The 21,421-nt window shown below is 37.3% G+C and overlaps 1 protein-coding gene and 5 pseudogenes across 2 annotated transcripts; 1 reads left to right on the forward strand and 5 right to left on the reverse strand.

Annotated features, from left to right (window-relative positions):
- The first annotated feature begins 372 nt into the window (after positions 1-372).
- LOC104743671 (uncharacterized) lies at positions 373-2,870 on the forward strand (annotated as a pseudogene).
- Positions 2,871-5,809: 2,939 nt separating this feature from the next.
- LOC104741710 (putative F-box protein At1g31090 pseudogene) lies at positions 5,810-7,176 on the reverse strand (annotated as a pseudogene).
- Positions 7,177-9,689: 2,513 nt separating this feature from the next.
- Positions 9,690-11,301, reverse strand: LOC104743672 (F-box protein At1g67130 pseudogene; annotated as a pseudogene). The gene has a single exon (XR_015579311.1). The product of XR_015579311.1 is annotated as an F-box protein At1g67130 pseudogene (transcript).
- Positions 11,302-13,792: 2,491 nt separating this feature from the next.
- Positions 13,793-16,191, reverse strand: LOC147928235 (uncharacterized). Its single transcript, XM_087486069.1, has 3 exons — positions 15,140-16,191; positions 14,881-15,065; positions 13,793-14,748 (listed from the first exon to the last, which is right to left on the reverse strand). The coding sequence occupies exons 1-3, from the start codon at positions 16,189-16,191 to the stop codon at positions 13,793-13,795; spliced, it is 2,193 nt and encodes a 730-aa protein (XP_087342195.1).
- A 315-nt stretch (positions 16,192-16,506) lies between these two features.
- LOC147928236 (uncharacterized) lies at positions 16,507-17,939 on the reverse strand (annotated as a pseudogene).
- A 479-nt stretch (positions 17,940-18,418) lies between these two features.
- Positions 18,419-19,699, reverse strand: LOC104743673 (putative F-box protein At1g31090; annotated as a pseudogene).
- Between the last annotated feature and the right edge of the window lie 1,722 nt (positions 19,700-21,421).

Below are 21,421 nucleotides of genomic sequence, written 5' to 3' on the forward strand. Positions count from 1 at the left end.
CATACACAAAGTTTAGTAAAATTCAAATTGACTGCACCAACTTGATAAACTGTATAAGAACATGCACAAGCCGTAACGGTGTTATCTCACCGCTAACGGCTGCTTACGTGGAAGCCACGTAATAAACGACGTCGTATTGAGATACGAAAGAAAAAGCTTATGTAACTCAAAACGACGTCGTTTAAAGTTCTTCTTAAACCATCAACTTCTTCTTCTTTCCCAACTCGAGTTATATGTTTCTCAATCCCGTCTCTTGTTTCTTCTCTTCTTTTCACCAATAAATCAAAATCAATTGGTCAATTGATTTAATTAGCAACGATTGTCGATCGTGGAGAGTGTATAAAGTGCTGTTAACCATATTGTCATCAGAAAATGAGGTAATTTAAATTCAAGTTTTAGGGTTTTTATAATTTAGGGATTTTCTTAATTGAGATACTTAGGAGTGTTTATTTAGAAAACCCGATGGATTTTGCGTGTAATTGTGTAGTTTAGATGAGATTGATGTGTGTTCTTAAGTTTGGAACTAATTTAGCTCTTACAAAAATATCATGAACACCAAGTGTTCGATAATATGTGTAAACGAAATGAATAACCCTCTAATTCTTGTAAGTTTTTTTTCAGCTCCGATGAGGATGTCATATTCCAATGCCACAATGTTGGAGAGTTTGGAGTTGTTGATGGGAAAAAAATTACTTATATTGGAGGATCGGTTCTAACCCTTGAAAGCAAACCAGAAAGTGTTGTGACTAATCTGATAGCGGCATTGGACGATCCTCTTTATGGGCAGAAAATCTGGTTTAAGTATCCATTTGAAGATTTTTCAGAGCTGAAGTTAATAAATGAAGGTGAGAATTTTCAGAAAATGTGTACAACTCCGGTTTGGGTTAAGTCGATAGAAATCTTTCTAGAGAAAGAACAGCATGAGCTTCTTGAAGCTGGTTCTCATGGTGATGATAGAGATAGTGTTCATAGTGATAGAGATGGTTCTGTTGGCGATGATAGAGATGGTTCTCATGGTGATGATAGAGATGCTTGTAGGGTATTTGTTGACATGGAAGATCGAGTGGAGGAGAACTTAGCAGGTTTTGTTGACGAAGAAGAGCATGATAATGATGAGAATACTCCTCCTAACTCTGATTGCGAGGATGTTGAAAGAAGATATATGAGGTGCAAAAAAGGTAGTGGAGAAATAAAATTAGAGCAAGTCTTTGATAGTATAGGTGAGTTTAAAGAAGCTGTGGTTGACTATGCTCTTAAGAATGGAGAGAATATAAAGTTTACAAGATAGGGTTCAGAGAAGAGTGAAGTAAGGTGTTCCATTGGAGGGAATTGCAAATTCAAGATCTACTGCTCCTATGAAGATAAAATTGGAAAGTACATGGTGAAGACATGCAATGATGTCCATGCATGTACAAAGGACGGGTTTAGTAAAGTGATCAAGAGTGGAGTCCTTGCTCAGTTGTTCTTGAATGACATAAGGAAGGATCCGACATTCAAGGCTAAGGCGATGCAAGATGCGATTGAGGAGCGTTACACAATAGTTGCTACTTATGATCAGTGCCGGACAGCTAGAGCAAAAGCATTGAAGATGATTCAAGAGGAATATGATGAGCATATGATGAGCAATTTGCTCGTCTACATGATTACATGGAACATCTTTTAGAGTAAGTCAAGCTTTTTTTTACTTTGCTTTTCTTATAATTTTGGAGTTAGTCGGTAATATGGGTTTGATTTATGTTTTGTAGATCAAATCTGGGTTCAACAGTGGAGGTTGGGACATTGACTGATGATGCTGGTATCGTCAGGTTTGATAGATTTTATGTCTGCTTTGAAGCCCTTCGGAAGACTTGGCTTGCATATTGTCGGCCAATAATTGGCATAGATGGCTGCTTCTTAAAAAACGGTGTGAAAAGACAACTGTTGGCAGCTGTAGGAAGAGATGCTAACAATCAGTTCTATCCGGTTGCTTGGGCAGTTGTGCAAACAGAGAACTTTGATGCTTGGTTGTGGTTCATTAAGAAGCTGAAGGTTGATTTGAAGCTTGAAGATGGTGATGGATTTACCCTTATCTCTGATAGACAAAAGGGATTGCTCAATGCTGTTGATCAAGAGCTACCAAAGGTGGAACACCGGATGTGTGCACACCATATCTGTGGCAATCTGAAAAGAGTGTATCCGGGTAAAGATTTGCCTAAGAAGTTGTTTTGGGCAGTTGCCAGAGTTTTAACGAAGCAGAGTATAATAGAGCAATAGAGGAATTGAAGAAGTTTGATGAAGGTGTGTATGATGCTGTCATGCAAAGAAATCCGCAAAACTGTAGTCGTGCCTTCTTCGGCTGCAAATCAAGTTGTGAGGATGTTTCTAACAACTTTTCTGAGTCATACAACAATGCCATCAATAAAGCTCGGGAGATGCCATTAGTGGATATGTTGGAGACAATAAGAAGAAAAACTATGATCCATATCGATGCGAGGCTCAAGAAGGCTATGAAACGTCAAGGAAGAAGAGAGGTTGCGAAAGTATTGTCAATTCTTTGTGGAAATGGGCAGTATGAGGTTCTTGAAAATAAGCATGGATTCAAGGTGGATATGAATGCAAAGATATGTGCATGTCGAAGATGGAGTATGATAGGGATCCCTTGCCGCCATGTTTTAAGAGTTATACTGACCAAGAAGCACAATCCTGAGTCGTATGTTAACTGTGATTGGTACTTGACATCAACAAATGTCAAGATTTATTCTGAGTCAATCTCAGCAGTTAATGGCATTGGTTTTTGGATAAGATCTCAAGAGCCTAGGATTCAACCACCACCACGAGAAGTTACAAAAGGTCCCAAGAAGACAGAAAAAAAGAAAGAAGGACAAGAATGAGTCTCCAAAGAAGAAGTCAAAAGGAAAAAGAGAACAAGAACAACCGGAGAAGAGAATCAAAGTTTCAAAAGCTGGGCGAGATAGTCGTTATGGCCGGTGTAGTATCGTCGGTCATAATACTAGAAGTTGTCCAGCTCTCGGAGTTGTTGGTAGAAGGTGGAAGAAGAAAAAAACTGGTGAAGAACCAAGCCAAGGACAAAGCCAAGAAAAAAGCCAAGGACAAAGCCAAGGACAAAGCCAAGAACAAAACCAAAGACAAAGCCAAGGACTTAGTCAAAGCCAAGGACCAAGCCAGCAATCTCATAATGATTAATGGTGAGTCTTTTTATTGATCAAACTTCTGCTTATTAATAGCTTCATTATCATTACTCAGGTTTTCACATGTTATTTTTGTTTATTTTTATAGTGTATGAATGGAATGAAGGAACTGAATAGAAGGAAGTGACGGATGGAAGTTTTTTGTTTTAGTCGGATGAGATTGAAAGGGTAATCTCATGGTAGTTTATGGTTGTAGTTCGATGAATTTCAAGTTTTTGTTGTACTCAAAACATGGCTTCTATTTTTAATCTAATCAAAACTTATTGAAGTTTTATGTTAATCTTAACATAGTTAACAACAAAAACACTTAACAACTCCATGATTACATGCTTAATCAATCCAACACATTACACAAATATTACATAGTAGACAAAAGCCACAACTAAACCACCACAAACAATCATGTTCTTGAAGCTTCTTAGCTCTTGAATCTCTTTCTCACAAGAACTCACCACACCTTTGAGCTCTACAATATCTTTTTCACATCTTTCTGCGATTTCTTTGATAGCTTCTACCTCATCTAATCCCTTTGCTAAGATTCCCACTTCTCTTTCTATTTTGTCAACTACACTTTCAACCTCTTTCATCTCCTCAACCATGCTTATGTCGGTCCACTTAAACAAATGATTCAGATTCTAATACAAAAATACACATTATGAGAAGGTTATGAGAACAATTTTCATATGACCAACTATATTGATTACCTCGTCGGATCCATTAGGACAACAATAAAAGAGTCTTCCAGGATTTTTCATTGTGTTTGAAGTTCTCATTACAGAGAATCGACCACATCTACATTTTCGTGGGATTCCTCTTCCAATGACATTGACTATTGCTCACTCCTTCACCAAATAACGAATTCACCAATTCACAATCAAATAATATTTCTATCAAAATACACAAAGACAAGGAAACTAAACACATTATGTTCTCAATTACTCACCTGAAGAAGCTGATGATGAAGACATCTTAATCGATTTTGCCCAAAAAGCCTAAATGTTTTAAAAATCCCCAAATCAATTCAGCAAACTTTCTCTCGACTCGTGAAAGAAGAAAAAAGGAAGAAGACAATGGAAACGACGTCGTTTTGGACAAAAGAAGCTTTTTCTTTCGTATCTCAATAAGACGTCGTTTATTACGTGGCTTCCACGTAAGCAGCCGTCAACGGTGAGATAACACCGTTATGCTTGTGCATGTTTTTACACAGTTTGTCAGGTTGGTGCAGCCAATTTGAATTTTACTAAACTTTGTGTATGGATTTCCTCAGTGTTATAGCTGGTGTCTGAATTCAACATATCCTCTTAGCTAGGGTATGAAAATACCGATTTTCCGAAGTTTGACAGGCTACGAAACCTAGTGATTGACTTTGCCGGCAATCTCAAGAATAAGATCAGTTGGGATAGGTTACAAGTTTTCTCTTAAGAACTAAGTAAAGAGAGAAACACACATAAGTTCTGGCTGCTCTGTTTTCTTCGGAATTTAAAGGGGTATATTTCAACATCCAATTGCCAATTTGATTTTAAAAACTTTACATAAACATTTACACATTTTTATTAATGTTTAAGACATACATACTAAAAAGCTTTAATGGCCTTTGCTTCTTCTAAATCCTAGGTTGTAATGATTCTCTAAAAATAAGAATACATATATGTATTGCAATCATTAAGTATTAAGTAGTTTGATTGACAATAAATCAATAAAAATTCTATGAATTCAAGTAGCGCTTAGTCCTCCTAAGATTCTATCATATTACCTTTTGTATGACAAAAAAATTTACAATCTTGACTGTTGAACATTTAGAAAAAAATTGTCAATATGTCTAGTTTTTTTGTAACTTCAATTATTCTGAATATTTTGTGGTAAATTTGAAGTATGTTAAGTGCTAACTAAGAGATTTTTATATTTTTTTTCAGCATATATATATTTTTATTATGATATAATTTTATTTTTTTAGAAGTTGAGAATTCTTTTATGTTAACTGAGAGATCGTTTTACTAAAATAATATTTTGTTGCATTTTGTTTCAATAATACTATATCATTGCTTTCAAGTTTTGTAAAACGATGAATGTTATGAGAATAATAGAAAGATAATTTTTGTTGGAAATTGAAAGAAAAAAATGCACATGTTCTATATTTCTATATTTTTATTGCTAATTTGGTTGCGAGTCTTGTGACATGATTTGTATAATGAATTGCACATTAATTTTTTGTTTTAAAAAAGGCAAATGTGTGTGTTTGGGGTGTGTGTGTTTCCATTAATTTTAATAATTTCATGGTTAAGGGCTTGCAGCATGTTTTTAATCTGTTCAGTGTTTATTATTTTTATTTTTTTGAATGCTCAAGTTACTTATTAATCTTACGACATGCTGCAAGCTCTTTCCATTGTGATCTATGATTTGCTATTTTGCTTGATACTCACGTTTTGGGATGAAAGAATTCGCATATATCACTAATTTAGACTTCATCTCCGATACAACTAATGATAATTGTTTTACTTCATGACTACAGTTTTGAGTTGATCATGTTGTTTCTTTAACGCCAAGCAACATAATCAACTTGTCAATGTCAAAGAGGAGTATCTGGCTTGAAGAGTAAAGTAAGCAATCAGGTTTTAGCACCAGTAAATTTTAATCATCATCTAAAAGACGCATAGCCTCAAAGATTAACGCTCTCAATCTTGTTTCTCGTAAGCAACGGTCGTCACTTGATGATCTCCTCTAGATGATGTTGATGATGTGCTTTGTTCTGGTCGGCTTATAGATGTTGCCGCATATGTTGTCTGCTTGACATCAAACCTAAGATCCTCAACATGATCTACAAAGTAGTAAAATCTATGATCGCAAAACCATTCTTCCCCTTCTCTTATACCTTGGATTTCAACACTACGGAGAGTGTTCCTTTCAAGATTAAAGTAGTAAACATAAAACGGTTTATAGAAAGGGTCTGCCAAAACAATTTCACCTGAAGCAGTCACCCCAACAACACCAATGAAACTGTCATCCTTAACCACATTATTCTCATCCCTCAAAGTGTAGGCATATGCCGTCAATTCCTCTTTTCCGACATCTTCTAGAATCCATATATGTAACTTAAGGAGAAATCTACCTTTACAACCATCCTCCTTCATCATCACACCTACTTTACCCTTATAGTTGATCAATTGAGTAGGCCACCTCATTAATTCTACCTGTAGTAGTAGAAACTTGAATTTCTCAGACCTAACATCAAAGCAAACTATCACTGCATTCAATTCATCATTTTGTTGAGCTAAGTAAAACAAAAATCCATTGATGCATATCCCTTTACACCAAACAAAAGGATCATGGTTTGAAGGACATTGGATATTCCTCCACCTCATTTTTCCAGTTCCTAATGTCAAAATATGAAAAACCAATTCAGTACCGACTCTATTGTATATGACCAAAACCTTATATTGCTTTTCAATTGGATCAAACCCTAAAAAGTCAAGACAGCTTCAGTCCGTTAATCCTTGATCAGGTGGTAAGATCGCATATTGCCCTGTGCTAGGGTTACATATCACACGCATCCGCGTATCACAGAAATAGGTCAAACCGGAAGCATAGCTAAAATCGTCTAGGTTTCTGCCTTCAAAGAATTTCATATGAAAACTGTCGGCTACTACAAAAGACGACTTCCCATAATGATTCTGAGGCTGAGGCGGCGTTGAGAAGAAGCTCCATTGATCGCCTCGTTGGACCTTAATTAATAAGAGACGTGGATTAGATAAGGATCTGGTGTGGAACAACTCGGTGAAATCTTTACGGCAAATAATGGACGCCCATAGCTTCGACACGCAGCAAAACCTCTTTATTGACTTTGCTGGCAATCTCGAGAGTATCTCGTACATGAGATCATTAGGGAGGGAAACTGAGTTTGCTCCTCTATTCATAATCGTCTTTGTATTAGTTTGCTTGTCGGAGAAAGAGATAGAGAGAGATGTGAATACACATCGAAGAGACTAAGAATTTATATATATGCTTCTACTGTAACCATTAGAGGAACAGAAAGAAAATGAATAAAAAGAACAACGGGGAACGGAATAAACAATTTTTGAGGAATGAAAGGAAAAGATGCAGAGAAAAAACAAAATAATAACTGGTAACCAAATAATAACAATATTTTTAAAAATATATTAAATATTAAATAATCAGTCAATAAAATACTAATACTACTTTTAATATATATAAAATAAATTTTACATTTGATTTTAAAATAAAATATAATTTAAAATATTTTTAGTTTTTATTTACGGTATACACATTTTTTAATTTTATTTTACTATTCATACAATTTTCAAATAAAGCTTTCAAATTAATTTAATATGAAATTTTTGTATAAAGTATATTTTTCTGCCAATATACTGTGAAAAATATGAATATTATTGTATTCTAAAATTAAAATATTATTAATAAACATATTTTTTTATTTATTTTAAAATAAAAAACGAAATTTAATATTAATTCTTTTTTTTGTTCTATTTGTTCCTCATCAATTTTGGGGAGGAACATTTTTGGTCTAGTGTTCCTCATTTTATGAAGAATATAGAAGAATGACGAGGAAATAATATTCTTTGTAAATGGTAAAAATTTTGAGGAATGAAGAGGAATATCATATTCTTCTTTATTCTTTTCCTAAATTTTGGTTACCAGTTGGAGTCATAATGAAAAACTCTTAGGGCGTTATTAATTGGGAGATGAATTTGTGTAGAGTTATTGATTGTAAAACTGGAGAGATTTTTATTTTTTTAAAATAGTTTTTTACCAAATTTATTAAATTTTGTTTCACTTGTTAATAGATTATCATTAACTTGTTTTCCTCCAAAAAATTTCTTTACAAGGTAATACATGTACTTTTCTTAAAAGTTTCTAAATATTATAGATTCCAACCTTAAAGTATGTTAAAGTGGGAAATTGTTTTTTTTTCTTCTTTTTTTCAACCAAACACTAATTAGAAAACAAGACTCAATGATTGGTGCCCAAACAGTAGGATAAAAGTTTACAAAAAATATCTTTTTCTTTAAAGCAAAGAGATCTGTTTTTTTTTTGGAAGGAGATATTTCTTTTACTTAAATAATATCTTATGGTTACTAAATTAATTCTCTCTATTAAATTTAACAATTTCTATTTTATCCAAACTTTTTTTTATTGAATTTCTGTTAGAAACAAGAGGTTAAAGAAATATTATCTTGGGTTATTATCTATTCCACATGATATAATGTGTGATATAACATTAGATTTTTAGGTTATACACGTCCATAATAGACATCCACATGCTACAATATATTCATAACATTTCATGGATTTTAAGAATTTTCATTTTCTTCAAATTGGTTTTTTAGAATTTCCATCGGGGATTTGCATCTTGTTTTTAATTTGTTCTGTGTTAGTTTTTTTTTAAAAGCTTAAGTTATGTAGTCTTACGACATGCTGCAAGCTCTTTTTAGTGATCTATGATTTGCTTGATACTGAATAGTTTTGGGATGAAAGAATTTGTATAAAGCTTTAAAATATGTCATTACGTTGTTTTTCGTTTCGTTTGACTATGTTTTGAGTGGATCATGTTGTTTCTTTCACCCCAAGAAACAATCAACTTGGGGTAGCAACTCGTTATAATTAATTATCATTTTTTCTTCTATGTTTTTGTGTTTTTGTATAACAGATTTTCTCTTTTTTTTTTTAATGGGAATTCTTTTTCCCTACACTTAAGAACTAAGGGATTTTTTCTCTTTACCTTTAATAATCTACTTTAATTCATCTCCTTTCTTGTTCACATCATAATTTACTCTTGCTTTGAAGGAGATGGAGCCGTACCAAGCTGTCTCTTATGTTTCTGAGATCCAATGCCAAGATCTCGAGACCGAGGCAAATACAAAGATACATTGATGTTGTGTATGTGAAAAGTGACAAAATTAAATACATGTATAAAACTCTTTTGGGATTACCTCGGATAGGATGCGACGCTAAAATCTCTACAAAAATATTATCTGATAACATTGTCTTATTTTTCAGGAGGTTTCGCTTCCAAGTCAAAATTATTTGCTTCATCTGTCAAACCTGGAGTTGAAACTAGAGTTTTAACAATTCAAACAAACAAGAGTGACAATAATAATGTATATATATAATTATTTTATAATAGTACATGATACCAAGAGCTGTGAATGGATTTGTAAGAGATGCGATGCAAGATTCTGAGGAAGGAACCCAAGAAAGTCTAGTGGATGAGGTGAAGCGGATAATAGTATATGTTTGGTGTCAAAAAAGAAATTGAAAAGGCTGTGAAGAAGAAAACGAAAATGCAAGGGCAGATCAAGAAGCAAGAGGTGCAAAAGTCAAAGAAGAAAAAGTAATGAGGTGATCGGTCTTAACTGAATGCTTGAAAAATGTTTTTGCTATCTTAAACCAATTTTTCCTCAATAGGTTTTTTTCCTAATTAAGTTCGTAAAAGTAAATCCAAGGCAAACAAGAATACTTGTAGAGGTCTTTTAAAGCATTTTGTAAGATAAAGCATTAGTTTTGCTCACAACTCCCAAGTAATGTTTTACACAATTAGGACTCATAACCAGAAAGAACAAAATGATAAGTCAACGTAATAATAAAACCCACACGAAACATGTACACGAGAAGTCACACTCACAGCCAGAATTTGGGTTGGCTTCCAAGATCAGATTAGACATGTCCTCACTCTCGGTTGGATAATAATTCGTATTTGTTCTTTATAGGTGGAGCAGATAGAGTTACAGAGGTCACGCGATGTATGACTAGTACATATTAAGATCCTCTACATAGTCTAGATGATGTTGGTGTTGGTGCCTGTGGGGTTACGCTTCTATTCTGGTGGGTTTATTGGTGTTGCAGCATGTGCTATCTTCAAAGTATCGAACTTATTAAGATCCTCGACATGGTCTACAAAGTAGTAAACTCTAGGATTGTTATACGATTCTTCCTCTTCTGTAACGCCTTGGATTTCAACACTTTGGAGAGTGTTCCTTTCGGGGCTGAGGTAGAAAACATAAAACGGTTTACATGCCGTTGTCTTGGCCAAAACAATTTCACCTGAATCATTCACCCCAACAACGTGAAGATTTTTGTTAACCTTAACGACTTTATCCTCAGTCCTCAAAGTGTAGTCATATTTCGACCATTCCTGTTTCTCGAGATCCTCTAGAACCCACATACATAATTCTAGAGGAAATCCACCATCCTCAGCATACTTCCAGTTAATCACACCTAATTTATCCTTATAGTTTATCAATTCACAATAGCGGCATAGTATATCATAAGTTTTATCTAGCAACTTGAACTTTTCACACCTAACATCAAAGCAACCTATCAGATCATCCACTTTGCCCGGAATGCCATAAGATATGTAATACAAACCCCATTAATGCATATCCCCTTTTCCCACGATGACCAAAATAGGGAAAGGGGCATGTGATCTCCGTCCACCTCGGATTTTCAGTTCCTAATGTCAGAATATCATAAACCGCTACACCATCGACTCGACCGTCAAAGACCAAAACCTTGAATTGCTTGCCAATCGGATCAAACCCTAAATCCCCGCTGGAGGTTGTTCTCAGTTTAGGTGGTAAGATCGCACATTGTCCCGTGCTAGGGTTACATATCACACGCACTAGATCGGTATCCTCGTTTGGGATCCGCATATCAGAGAAATAAATCAAACCAGAAGCATAGCTATAGCTACAACCGTATGGTCGTATGTCTTTAAAGAACTTGGTATGAAAATCGGCGGCTACTACAAGGGACGACTTCTCATCTAGATTCTGAGGCTGAGGCGACGAGAAGAAGCTCCACTCACCATCTTTTTCGACCCCAATTAAGAGACGTGGACGAGTGGAGGACCTTAATAACAACAACTCGGTGAAATATGGCTGGCAAATACTCAACTTCCATACCTTCGACACGCAACGAAACCTAGCGATTGATTTTGTAGGCAATCTTGAGAGTATATCACGAATGAGATCATTAGGGATGGAATCTGAGTTTGCTCTATTCATGATCGTCCTTGTTTTTGCTTGTTATCGGACGGAGAAAGAGATATAAATACAAATCTCTTAAAGTACGGTTCGACCTAATTACATCTCTCATTCATGGGCTTTTTTTTTTTGGCGAAGTTCCGATATTATGACTAATAATTTCGTATAAACAAAATTATACGACTATTCCACAAGAGTACTTTGGAATTTTGCAAGAATATACGAATCTCATTATGTTTTCTAGAGAGACCTCTTTCCATCTAGCCTATCCACCTAAGCTTTCATCTAAGCAATAATATTTTCTTTATATTAAAATAAAATTAAAAATATTCATTTAATATATATTTCTGTTACTTATAATTAAGACAAACTTAAATATAAAAAATGCATTATTTAAAATAAATAAAATTTTAAAATAGTAAAAACAATACTATTACTATTTTAATCTTAATTTAAAATTAAAATATTTATTTAGTGAATATTTATGTTAATTTTAATTAATAGAAACTTTAAATATATAAAAATTAATTATGGAAAGTAATGAAATATTTAAATAGTAAAGCAATACTATTATTATTTTTACCTTAACGTAAAATTAAAATATTCATTTAATGAATATTTATGTTATCACAAAATTATCAACTAATGAGAATGATTCTTTATTAGACCATGATATTTGAGTCGCCAAACACATCATTATTGTATATTATTTCATTTGTATAGCACAACCTAATAATTATTTCTCAAGTTTTGAATCTTTAATTTTTTTAAAAGCCAAATATTTAATATTAATAAATCACTCTTGACAGTAATATATGTTGTATATGTAAATCCTAAATAAAAATAAATTATGAAAATAATGAAATGTTAAAATAGTGATAAAATACAGATAAAAATTTATTACAAGTAATAATATAATTCAGACTTTTGAATATAATTCAGACTTTTGAAAAAAAAATTAAAAAATGATTACAGCTTAAATTTTAAGTGTGTTAATGAGTTTTGAAATGGAAGTTGCAAAATAAATAATCAATGATCATATTACTCATAATTTATACAATAAAATATAAAAAAATGTGAAATGTATGCCGATTTAAAAAAGCGAAACTACAAATTATAACATGATAAAAAAGGAAAAAAAAAATTGATGTTTCATAAATTAAATTAAATGCTTTTAACCAAAAGAATTACTAAAAGATGGTAAAGAGATAATAGTTATAATATCTTGAAAATCAGTTGACAGTCCAATATATATTTTATATGTGAGTCATTAGAAAGTGAGAAAGAAAGTAAATATCGAGTCGCAATGAGTGTATTTTTTAAGATAGACAAAAAGAAAAGTAGTTAAAATTTGAAAAAATGATACACATAACTTGATATTTATGCGTACATCTATTCCACAAGAGAAATAAAGAAGAATCTCTAAAAGATCTCCTAGGAGAGAGAAAGAAATAAGAATGTCGAAATTATATATATTTGTCTCCTACAATTTATTCAGCACAATGAAAAGAATTACAAACGAATACTATGCGGGTACGCAGACCCATTAACATCCGCCACAAAGATCGGACGAACAGAATCCGGACAAGCATCTAAATAATGAAAACCAAGAGGTAAATAGAAAGCATAGTTAGCTAATCCATCAGTCTCGCTATACACATGAGAAATACGGACTATCTAGTCTCTAAATAAAAAGCCATAGCACAGACGTACTAGAAAAGACAGAGGGTGAGAATCACTAATCCCTGTTTTGAGAAAACCAACAACCAGTTCTGAATCTACCTCTAACTCCACTCGGACCATCTTGCACTCCCAAGCCATATAAAGCCCGTAATAGACACCCCCAACTCAGCCAACGGTGCAGAGCAAATACCAATGTTCAAGACAAAACCGCGACACTACCCCCAGTCTCATCACGCCAGACTCCTCCCGCCGTAGCAACACCCGGATTCCCTCTAGATGCACCATCTGTGTTTAATTTGAACCAACCTTCACTTGGCTTATTCCAAGAAATCAAACGTTCCACTCTATCAACTATCATCCGATGACCATCAGTGATTGAGGTGGCTTTGAAAACCTCCAACGAAATCTCCTTCAGAAACTTCACATGGTCTTTGCATCTACCTCTAACCCCAAATATATTACCGCATCTCCATTTCCAAGCCCACCAAACAATCATAGCAAACAAAGTAGACCAGGGGCAACCTCCTACGATCGAGGATACACCTAAGTTTTCATAGAGCCAGCCTAACAGAGACATTGTAAAGAAATTACCTCTTCTCTGACGAGACACTATCCTGTTCCAAACACCCGACATTGCTGGACAGTCACGCAGCACATGTATGATCGACTCTTCACCCTCTTACAGACTTGACAAACACCACTATTAGAGAGATGTCTTCGTTGACGCTCAATGTTAGTCATAATCACCTGATTTGCCCCCAGCCAGAGGAATAATCTGACCCTCTCTGGTACCACAACACTCCAAATACGGTCAAAGAACAGTCCCAAATACTGTCTCGGTGCATGAACCCGTGTAAGAAGGTTATAGGATGAGTATACTGAGAAGGTCCCATTAGAATCCTCACCCTAAGAGAGCCTATCTCTTGCTCCTGTCACAGTATCCACGATCACAGCTCTGAGACGCAATTTAATAGTCTTCGGAACATAAGGGACGATCTGGTCTAGCAACCAACCTGTACCATTACGCCACAAGTCACAAACCCGAAGAGAATCCGACCCTGGCGGCAAAGCCCCAGTCACACAGTCACTTAGTGGTAGATCCTCGAGCCACCTATCCGCCCAAAAGCGTATAGTCTTACCATCTCCCACTACCCAACTCACACCTGGATAAATAACATCTTGGAAACTCGAGACAATACTCCTCCAAGTAGAGGACCAACTAATTTTTGTGATTGTCCAGGACCGATCTTGAATCTCCTTAACTTTGTACTTGCTCTGTAACACCTGAGCCCATAAACTAGTGTTGTCATTCATTAAACGCCATCCTACCTTAGCTAAGAGAGCCTTATTCATCATCTTTGCGGACCGAATCCCTAAACCTCCCTCTCTCTTTTGCAAGCAAACCTTCTTCCACGCCAGTAGGTGCTGTTTACGTTGTCCTGTAGTCCCACCCCACAAGAACGTTCTAGAAACCTTCTCCAAACCCTCAAGAGTAGCCTTTGGCAACGCAATTGTACTCATGGAGTGGATCGGGATCGATGAGAGCACTGATTTAGTCAAAGTCACCCTTCCCGCCAAGCTCAACATCTGCCCTTTCCAACCCGACAAGCGTGATGAAACTCTCGCGAGAATCTCCCCAAAAGTCTCCTTATTTATCTGTTTATGCAAGACTGGCAAGCCTAGATACTTTTCCAATTCCCGCGTTACTCTGATCCCGCTCTCCTCCGAGATCAGTTTCTCCAAATCACGATGAACATTATTAGAAAAGAAAATTTTGGATTTCTCCAAACTAATCTTCTGTCCTGATGCCACACAGAACCGTTCAAGAACCTTCCTGATCACACGGATTTGAGCCACTGATGCTTCAGCAAAAAGGATTAGGTCATCAGCAAAACATATATGGGATAGTTTAGGACCCCCACGAGACAAGCTGATAGGTTTCCAGTCTCATTTCCCAACCGAAAAGTCAATCAAGTGGCATAATCTTTCCATACAAAGCACAAACACGTATGGTGAAAGGGGATCACCCTGACAAAGTCCTCTCTGAGCTGTAAACGCATCAGTTTTTTCTCCATTCCACAGTAAAGTCATGGAGGGCTCAGTAACACATTGCATAATCCATTGTACCCAAACAGCTGGAAGATTCACTGCTTTAAGCGTATCCTCAAGAAAGTCCCATCTGATGCACCAACAGTGTCCCAACAGTCATGATAAAAAACGGGTTGATATCCATCAGGACCCGATGCTTTGAACCTGCCCATACTGCGTACTGAGATCTCCACCTCTGTATCCAAAACGGGTGCACAAAGTGCTACTTCTTCCACTCGGGACAACATCGGAAAGCCACTAGTGGGTAAGTTCTCAACAACCTCATCAACATCAGCCAAGGAATAAAGACGAGTATAATAACCAACCGCTAGTTTCTCCAACTCCTCCATGGCTGAAATCCATCGTCCAGAATTATCTTTCAACATCTCTATTCTGTTCCTTCTTCTTCTAATCACAGTCGAAGTGTGGAAAAAAGTTGTATTACGGTTCCCAAGCGCAATCAGTTTCTCTCTTGATTTTTGGAACCAGATAACCTCTTCCTGTTCCAGTACCACATCATACTCCTTAAGTAAACTTTCTTCTTCGCTAAGTAAGTCATCCGTTTGAGTTGTCTCCAACAAATCCTGAACCACTTTTAATATCTGCAGCAACTCATCTTTACGCTTCTGTACATCACCAAACACCTCCCTATTCCAACGTTTTAACTTCACTTGGAGCCCTTGCAAAGCTTGTGGAGTAGACAAACCATTATCCCACGAACTCACAAGCAACTCCTTAAACCCCTCGAGTTGAAGCCATGCTGCCTCAAAACGGAAAGGACGCCTTCGCGGGTCTTTCGTAGGTTCCAGACATAATTGGATGTAAAGTGGAGCATGGTCCGAAGATAGAAACGGGAGGTGAGTGACCACAACATCCTGCCACTTCAAACGAGTGTGAGCAGAAGAGAAAACCCGATCCAATCTCTTAGCAACAAAGGTGCTCAACACACGCCCTCTACGCCACATGGATTGGTTACCCTTGAAACCCATATCAATGGGAAAGAGCTCATTAATCCAGTTTCTGAAAGCAAGCGAGTCTGATGATAACTTGCCATTCCCACCATACCTCTCATTAGACCAGACAATAGTGTTAAAGTCACCCCCCACAATGACTGGCTTAGTGATGCTTTGTATCTCATCTTTCAGCAGACTCCATAAGCCACTACGCCTACGTGTAGTGGGCGCAGCATACACAGCAATGATATGTAAGCTATCCATCCCCGAAACAAACCTCGCATGAATAAACTGTTCTGACGAACTGATGATCGTCACATCACATAAACCTGACTTCCATAACAACCAAAGTCCTCCACTTTGGCCAACTGCATCCACTCAAAACTCATTATCAAACCCCAGCCCTTGACAAATCCGTTTAGCTCTATCCCCCTCAGAATGTGTTTCAAACAGAGCAAGAACATCCATTTTCTACTTCTTTAAAATATATCGTATCGATCTCGGAAAAGTAGGTTTATTACAAGCAATTCATCATTATTATGAGGAAAAGAGGCAAAATCGAACCGCCAGGGCGTTCTGTCATGTGCGGTTTCCCTCTGGCGCTTCCGTCGGAAGGATTTGCATCGTATTATCTCCAACACTAGGATCCTCCACTGCAATACGAGGTGAAGTAGCCCCGCCATTACCATCGGAAGGAACCGATGACTCTATGACAGCTAAACGTCCACTATCTTGAACCACTATTCCACCCGGACGACCAAGGCTCTCCGTCTCCATACGCAACCTCTTTCCCGACTCAGAGAGTTCAACAATACTTTTGCTCGGACCAAAAATCAGCCCCCTCACCGGCCTACTTGGTTTGCCATTTGGTTTAGGCCCAGACCGATTAGACAATTTAGCAGGTCCATGAGCAGTCCCTTAAAACACACCTGAAAATTCACTAGGCGATTTCTCCAAAAATCCACCCATTAAACGACCCTTACCTTGCTCAACACCCTTTCTTTTTTATTGAAGATTCGGGATAATATCATTCTTCTTATTTCCCTCCAGAAAAACAGTAACTTCCATCCTTGGACAGCTTCCCGTGACACCGCCGACGCAACACCTTGCCCGGCCCCTGGCTTAGCTTTCCTCCTTGTACAACGTACATCTGTAAAATCATCATCAGTGGACCGTCCACCACTAGATTCTGCACCCACCGTCGGTGGCACCTCAACCGGATTCCGCACCTGAACTAATTGAGGACACATATGAACTAAATGCCCATACATCCCACATTAGGAACAAATAGCTGCCAAGCCCTCATAAGACACAAAGTATTTCTCACCATTCACCATCACCGTCCCCTTAAGAGGCCTCTTTAAGTTGACTTCCACACAAACCCTAGCAAAGCGAGCCCTCTCAAACTGTAAGGTTGTAAGATCCACCTTAACCGGCTTTCCTAACCCTTGTGCGACACTCATCAGAATGGAACGATGATAAAAAGTCAGTGGGAGATTCGCCAAGCGGATCCACACCAGCGTCATTATGATTTCATCACGCAACGGGTCAAACTCAGGAGACCATGCTTGCGTTAGAAGGTAACTACCGAACACTCTCCATGGTCGACCTGTGAGCGTTGCCATGTATTCCTCTTCTCGGTCAAAATGGATCATAAAGAATTGTCGAGGTAGATCCATCACATACATGACCCTCGCAGGCTTCCACAACTCCCGCAAGCGCCTACTCAACACCGCGACTGAGACATTTCGACCTAACACTTTAACAATCATGCACTGCTTCCACAACCCCTGCATAACTGTTAACACCTCCTCGCCGATAGTAATTACTAGCTCACCATCCTCCCCATTTGGAAAAGCCAAACTAACCCGTTCAGTCACGAACTTATCATCCAAAACATCCTCTGGATGCGGCATCCCAGCAGGAGTACTACCCACTACCTTCTACAGCCATGCCATCGGCCGATCCGGCGGATCCCCTGGTGGCCTCCCACCATCTCCGATGTCGAACATAGCCGTATCATGCCCACCCATATTCGAAACCCTAAGATCACCCTTCGCAGCCGCCATACTATAGAGTATAGATCGCTTTAAAGTTTTGATTTTATGGTCATTGTTCTTGTAGAAAATTTTTGTTTAGTTGATATGAGATATCTCTTGTTAAGACCTTTTAATTCACTTGATTGCAATATTTGTGTGTGCTCCTTTATCCGACATTGGCAAGCCATATAGTAATTAATTAGTTCTTTCTAAATCTTCAGTCTTTAGTGACTTTAAGTGAAAATCTTAATAAAAACATACTTTCTTTAATAACTTCTTTGATAACTAAATGTTAACAGCCACAAAGACAGAATACAAATACAACTTGGGTCACGAGAGCATTTTCAGCTGACTTGAGGGGTAAGGTAAACAATCAGGTTTGGACACCTTTAAATTTTAGTCATATATTCTAAAAGGCACGAAACATCAAATTTGTTAAAGCTCTCAAGCGTTTAATGATCTTGTCCCAGATGAACCACGTTCCTCACTTGATGATCTTCTTCCGTAGATGATGTTGATGTGCTCTGTTCTGGTGCACTTATAGATGTTGCAGCATATGTTGTCTTCATAACATCAAACCTAAGGTCCTCGACATGATCTACAAAGTAGTAGTAAAGTACTAATTCTTTTTCTACTCTAACACCTTGGATTTCAACACTTTGGAGAGTGTTCCTTTTGGGATTAAAGTAGAAAACATATAACGGTTTAGATGCAATATTGTTTGCCAAAACAATTTCACCTGAAGCAGTCACACCAACAATAGAAATACAGTCGTTTCGATTGACTTTATTCTCAGCCTTCAAAGTGTAGGCATATGCCGTCCTTTCATGTTTAACGACATCCGTTACAACCCACATACATAACTTAAGGGGAAATCCACCATCATAATCATCTTCGAAATTAATCACACCTAATTTACCCTTATAGTTTATCAATTTAGTAGCCCAAGATCTACTAGGGCAGTCTGAGTTTAGATTTAGATACCTAAATTTCTCAGACCTAACATCAAAGCAAACTACCACATCATAGATGTCAACAGGTGATTGAGTTAAATAATACAAAACCCCATTGATGCATATCTCTCCACTCAAAAAATGAGGATAATGGGGTAAAGGACATTGGATATTCCTCCACCTCATATTTTCAGTTTCTAATGTTAGAATATCAAAACTCAATTCATTAGAAACTCTATTGTTCAAGACCAAAACCTTGAATTGCTTGCCAATGGGATCAAACCCTAAAAAACCATCGAATTTTTTGTTGAGGTCAGGTGGTAAGATCGCATATTGTCCCGTGCTAGGGTTGCATATCACACACACTTTGTAGTCTCCATCCTTTGGGCTCCGCATTTTTTCTGTTCCCCCATCCTTTGAGATTCGCGTATTAGGGAAATAAGTCAAACCAAAAACATATTTACAATAGTAGGGATACATGTCTTTCGAGAACTTCATATGAAAGTCGTCGACTACTACAAGAGACGACTTCTCATAATGACGCTAAGGCTGGGGAGAAGAGAAGAAGCTCCACTCCCCGTCTTGTTCGACCCCAATTAAGAAACGTGGATTAGATGAGGATATGGTATGGAACAACTCAGTGAAATCTTGACGGCAAATAATGGACACCCATAACTTCGACACGCAGCGAAACCTACTTATTGACTTTGTAGGCAATCTCGAGAGTATCTCAGGAATGAGATCATTAGGGAGGGAAACTGAGTTTGCTCCTCTATTCATAATCGTTGTATTAATTTGCTTGTTAGAGAGAAATATGAATACAGATTGAAGAGTCTCTGAAATTTATATATAGAAATGGAATACATGTTATGGGGAGATGAATTTGTGTAGATTTATTGGTTTTAAAAGTGAAGAGATTTTAAAATGCTTTTAAGATTTTTAACAAATTTGTCACTTATTACATTGATTTGCATTAATTTGTATCCCTCCAAATTATTTTCTATTAAGCAAATATATATGTTTTTTTCTTAAACATATAATCTCTATATTAGCAAGTTGAAAGCCCGGAGAAGACTTAGCAAGAAGGAGAAAGGAAGAATAAGAAGAACGATCGAAGAAAGTCCAAAGAAAAATCAGCAAGTTGAAAGATGGCCAATGGCCGGAAGTCAAAAGGCCAAGTCCAAAAGGAAGTCGAAGAAAGAAGAATGGCCAAGTCAAAAACCACAAAAAGGTCATGGTACGGTCAGGACAGACGTACACGACAAGGACGGTACGGACGGACGTACATGTTCGGAGGCGGTACGGACATAAGTACATGGTGGGAGGCGGTACAGATGGAACTGTACAAACAAGTTGGACGTACGCGGACAGAGGCGGTACGCACATGTCGGACGTACACAGACAAAGACGGTACGGACCGAGTAAAGACGGGAAAAGACGGACGCATGCCGAGTGGAGACGGTAAAGGACGAGTACAACCGGTAAAGACCGATTGTATGCGGAACTGTCAGGAAGATGCGGTACTGACGGTAAAGATGCGATACGGACAGAGAACGTACGGACGAGACGAAGGACGCGTAGACGTAACGGACGAAGTGTATGACAAAAGCAGTTTTGCGCAGAAACGCTGTACCGACCAGACAACGGTCCGGAAATTAAGGAGTGATTGCCTAGAGATCAAGAAGATTTTTCTCCCAAAATCAACCAATGGGATTTCATGCAAGCTTGGAGGCTAATCATTGTGTTGTTGAAAACAAAGAGGAGAGACAAAATCATTGTGTCTTTAAGGAATTGGCCAATGGGAATTCATGCACAAAAGTGGGAGACAAAGGAAGATTTTATTCTACAAATTAGTCAATCGAGATTCATGCAAAGGAATGATGAATATTCTCTTGATCTTGAGTAGCTTGCGCGCCAAGTGTTGCCAAAGAGAGTGGAGGAGAAGTCGAACATGTGCTCGCCATGAAGATTCTATATAAGGATGCCCATCCTCTCTCATTTTCGCCATTCACTCACTCTCAACTCAAAGGAGAAAAATCTCAAAGTTTCTAAGTTCTTGCTCTCTCATCGTCGGAGAGAGAGACCGGAGTGAAACGCTGTCGAAACGCTGTTCGGGTCTAGGAGAGACGCAGTAAGTAGACACGGTTTGATGCGAAGAAGGAGTTGTCTGATCCGCGGTGCCGTGAAGTCCGATCAACAATCTGCTGACTCATCTTGAGTCCTGTGGTGAGTTCTGTGGTAGTTTTGTGTGGGGTGCTGCATGGCTCCTATGGACCATGTACGTACCCATTGTGTGTTGCATTTAGACTAGGATCATAGTAGGATCAGTTAAATGTTGCGTGCATTAAATTGGTAGGATTCATGCTAGAATTCATGTTTAAATCACATATAATTATGCTAGGAGTCACCATGCATGTTGTGAATCGATGAGAATTGAACTGCATATTTTTATGATAAATTTGATGCATTATTAGCAATTTGGCTTGCTTAAAATTTGGATCA

Source organism: Camelina sativa, chromosome 14, assembly GCF_030686135.1.
Source record: "Camelina sativa cultivar CO46 ecotype springtype chromosome 14, ASM3068613v1".
In the NCBI taxonomy this organism is placed as follows: Eukaryota; Viridiplantae; Streptophyta; class Magnoliopsida; order Brassicales; family Brassicaceae; genus Camelina; species Camelina sativa.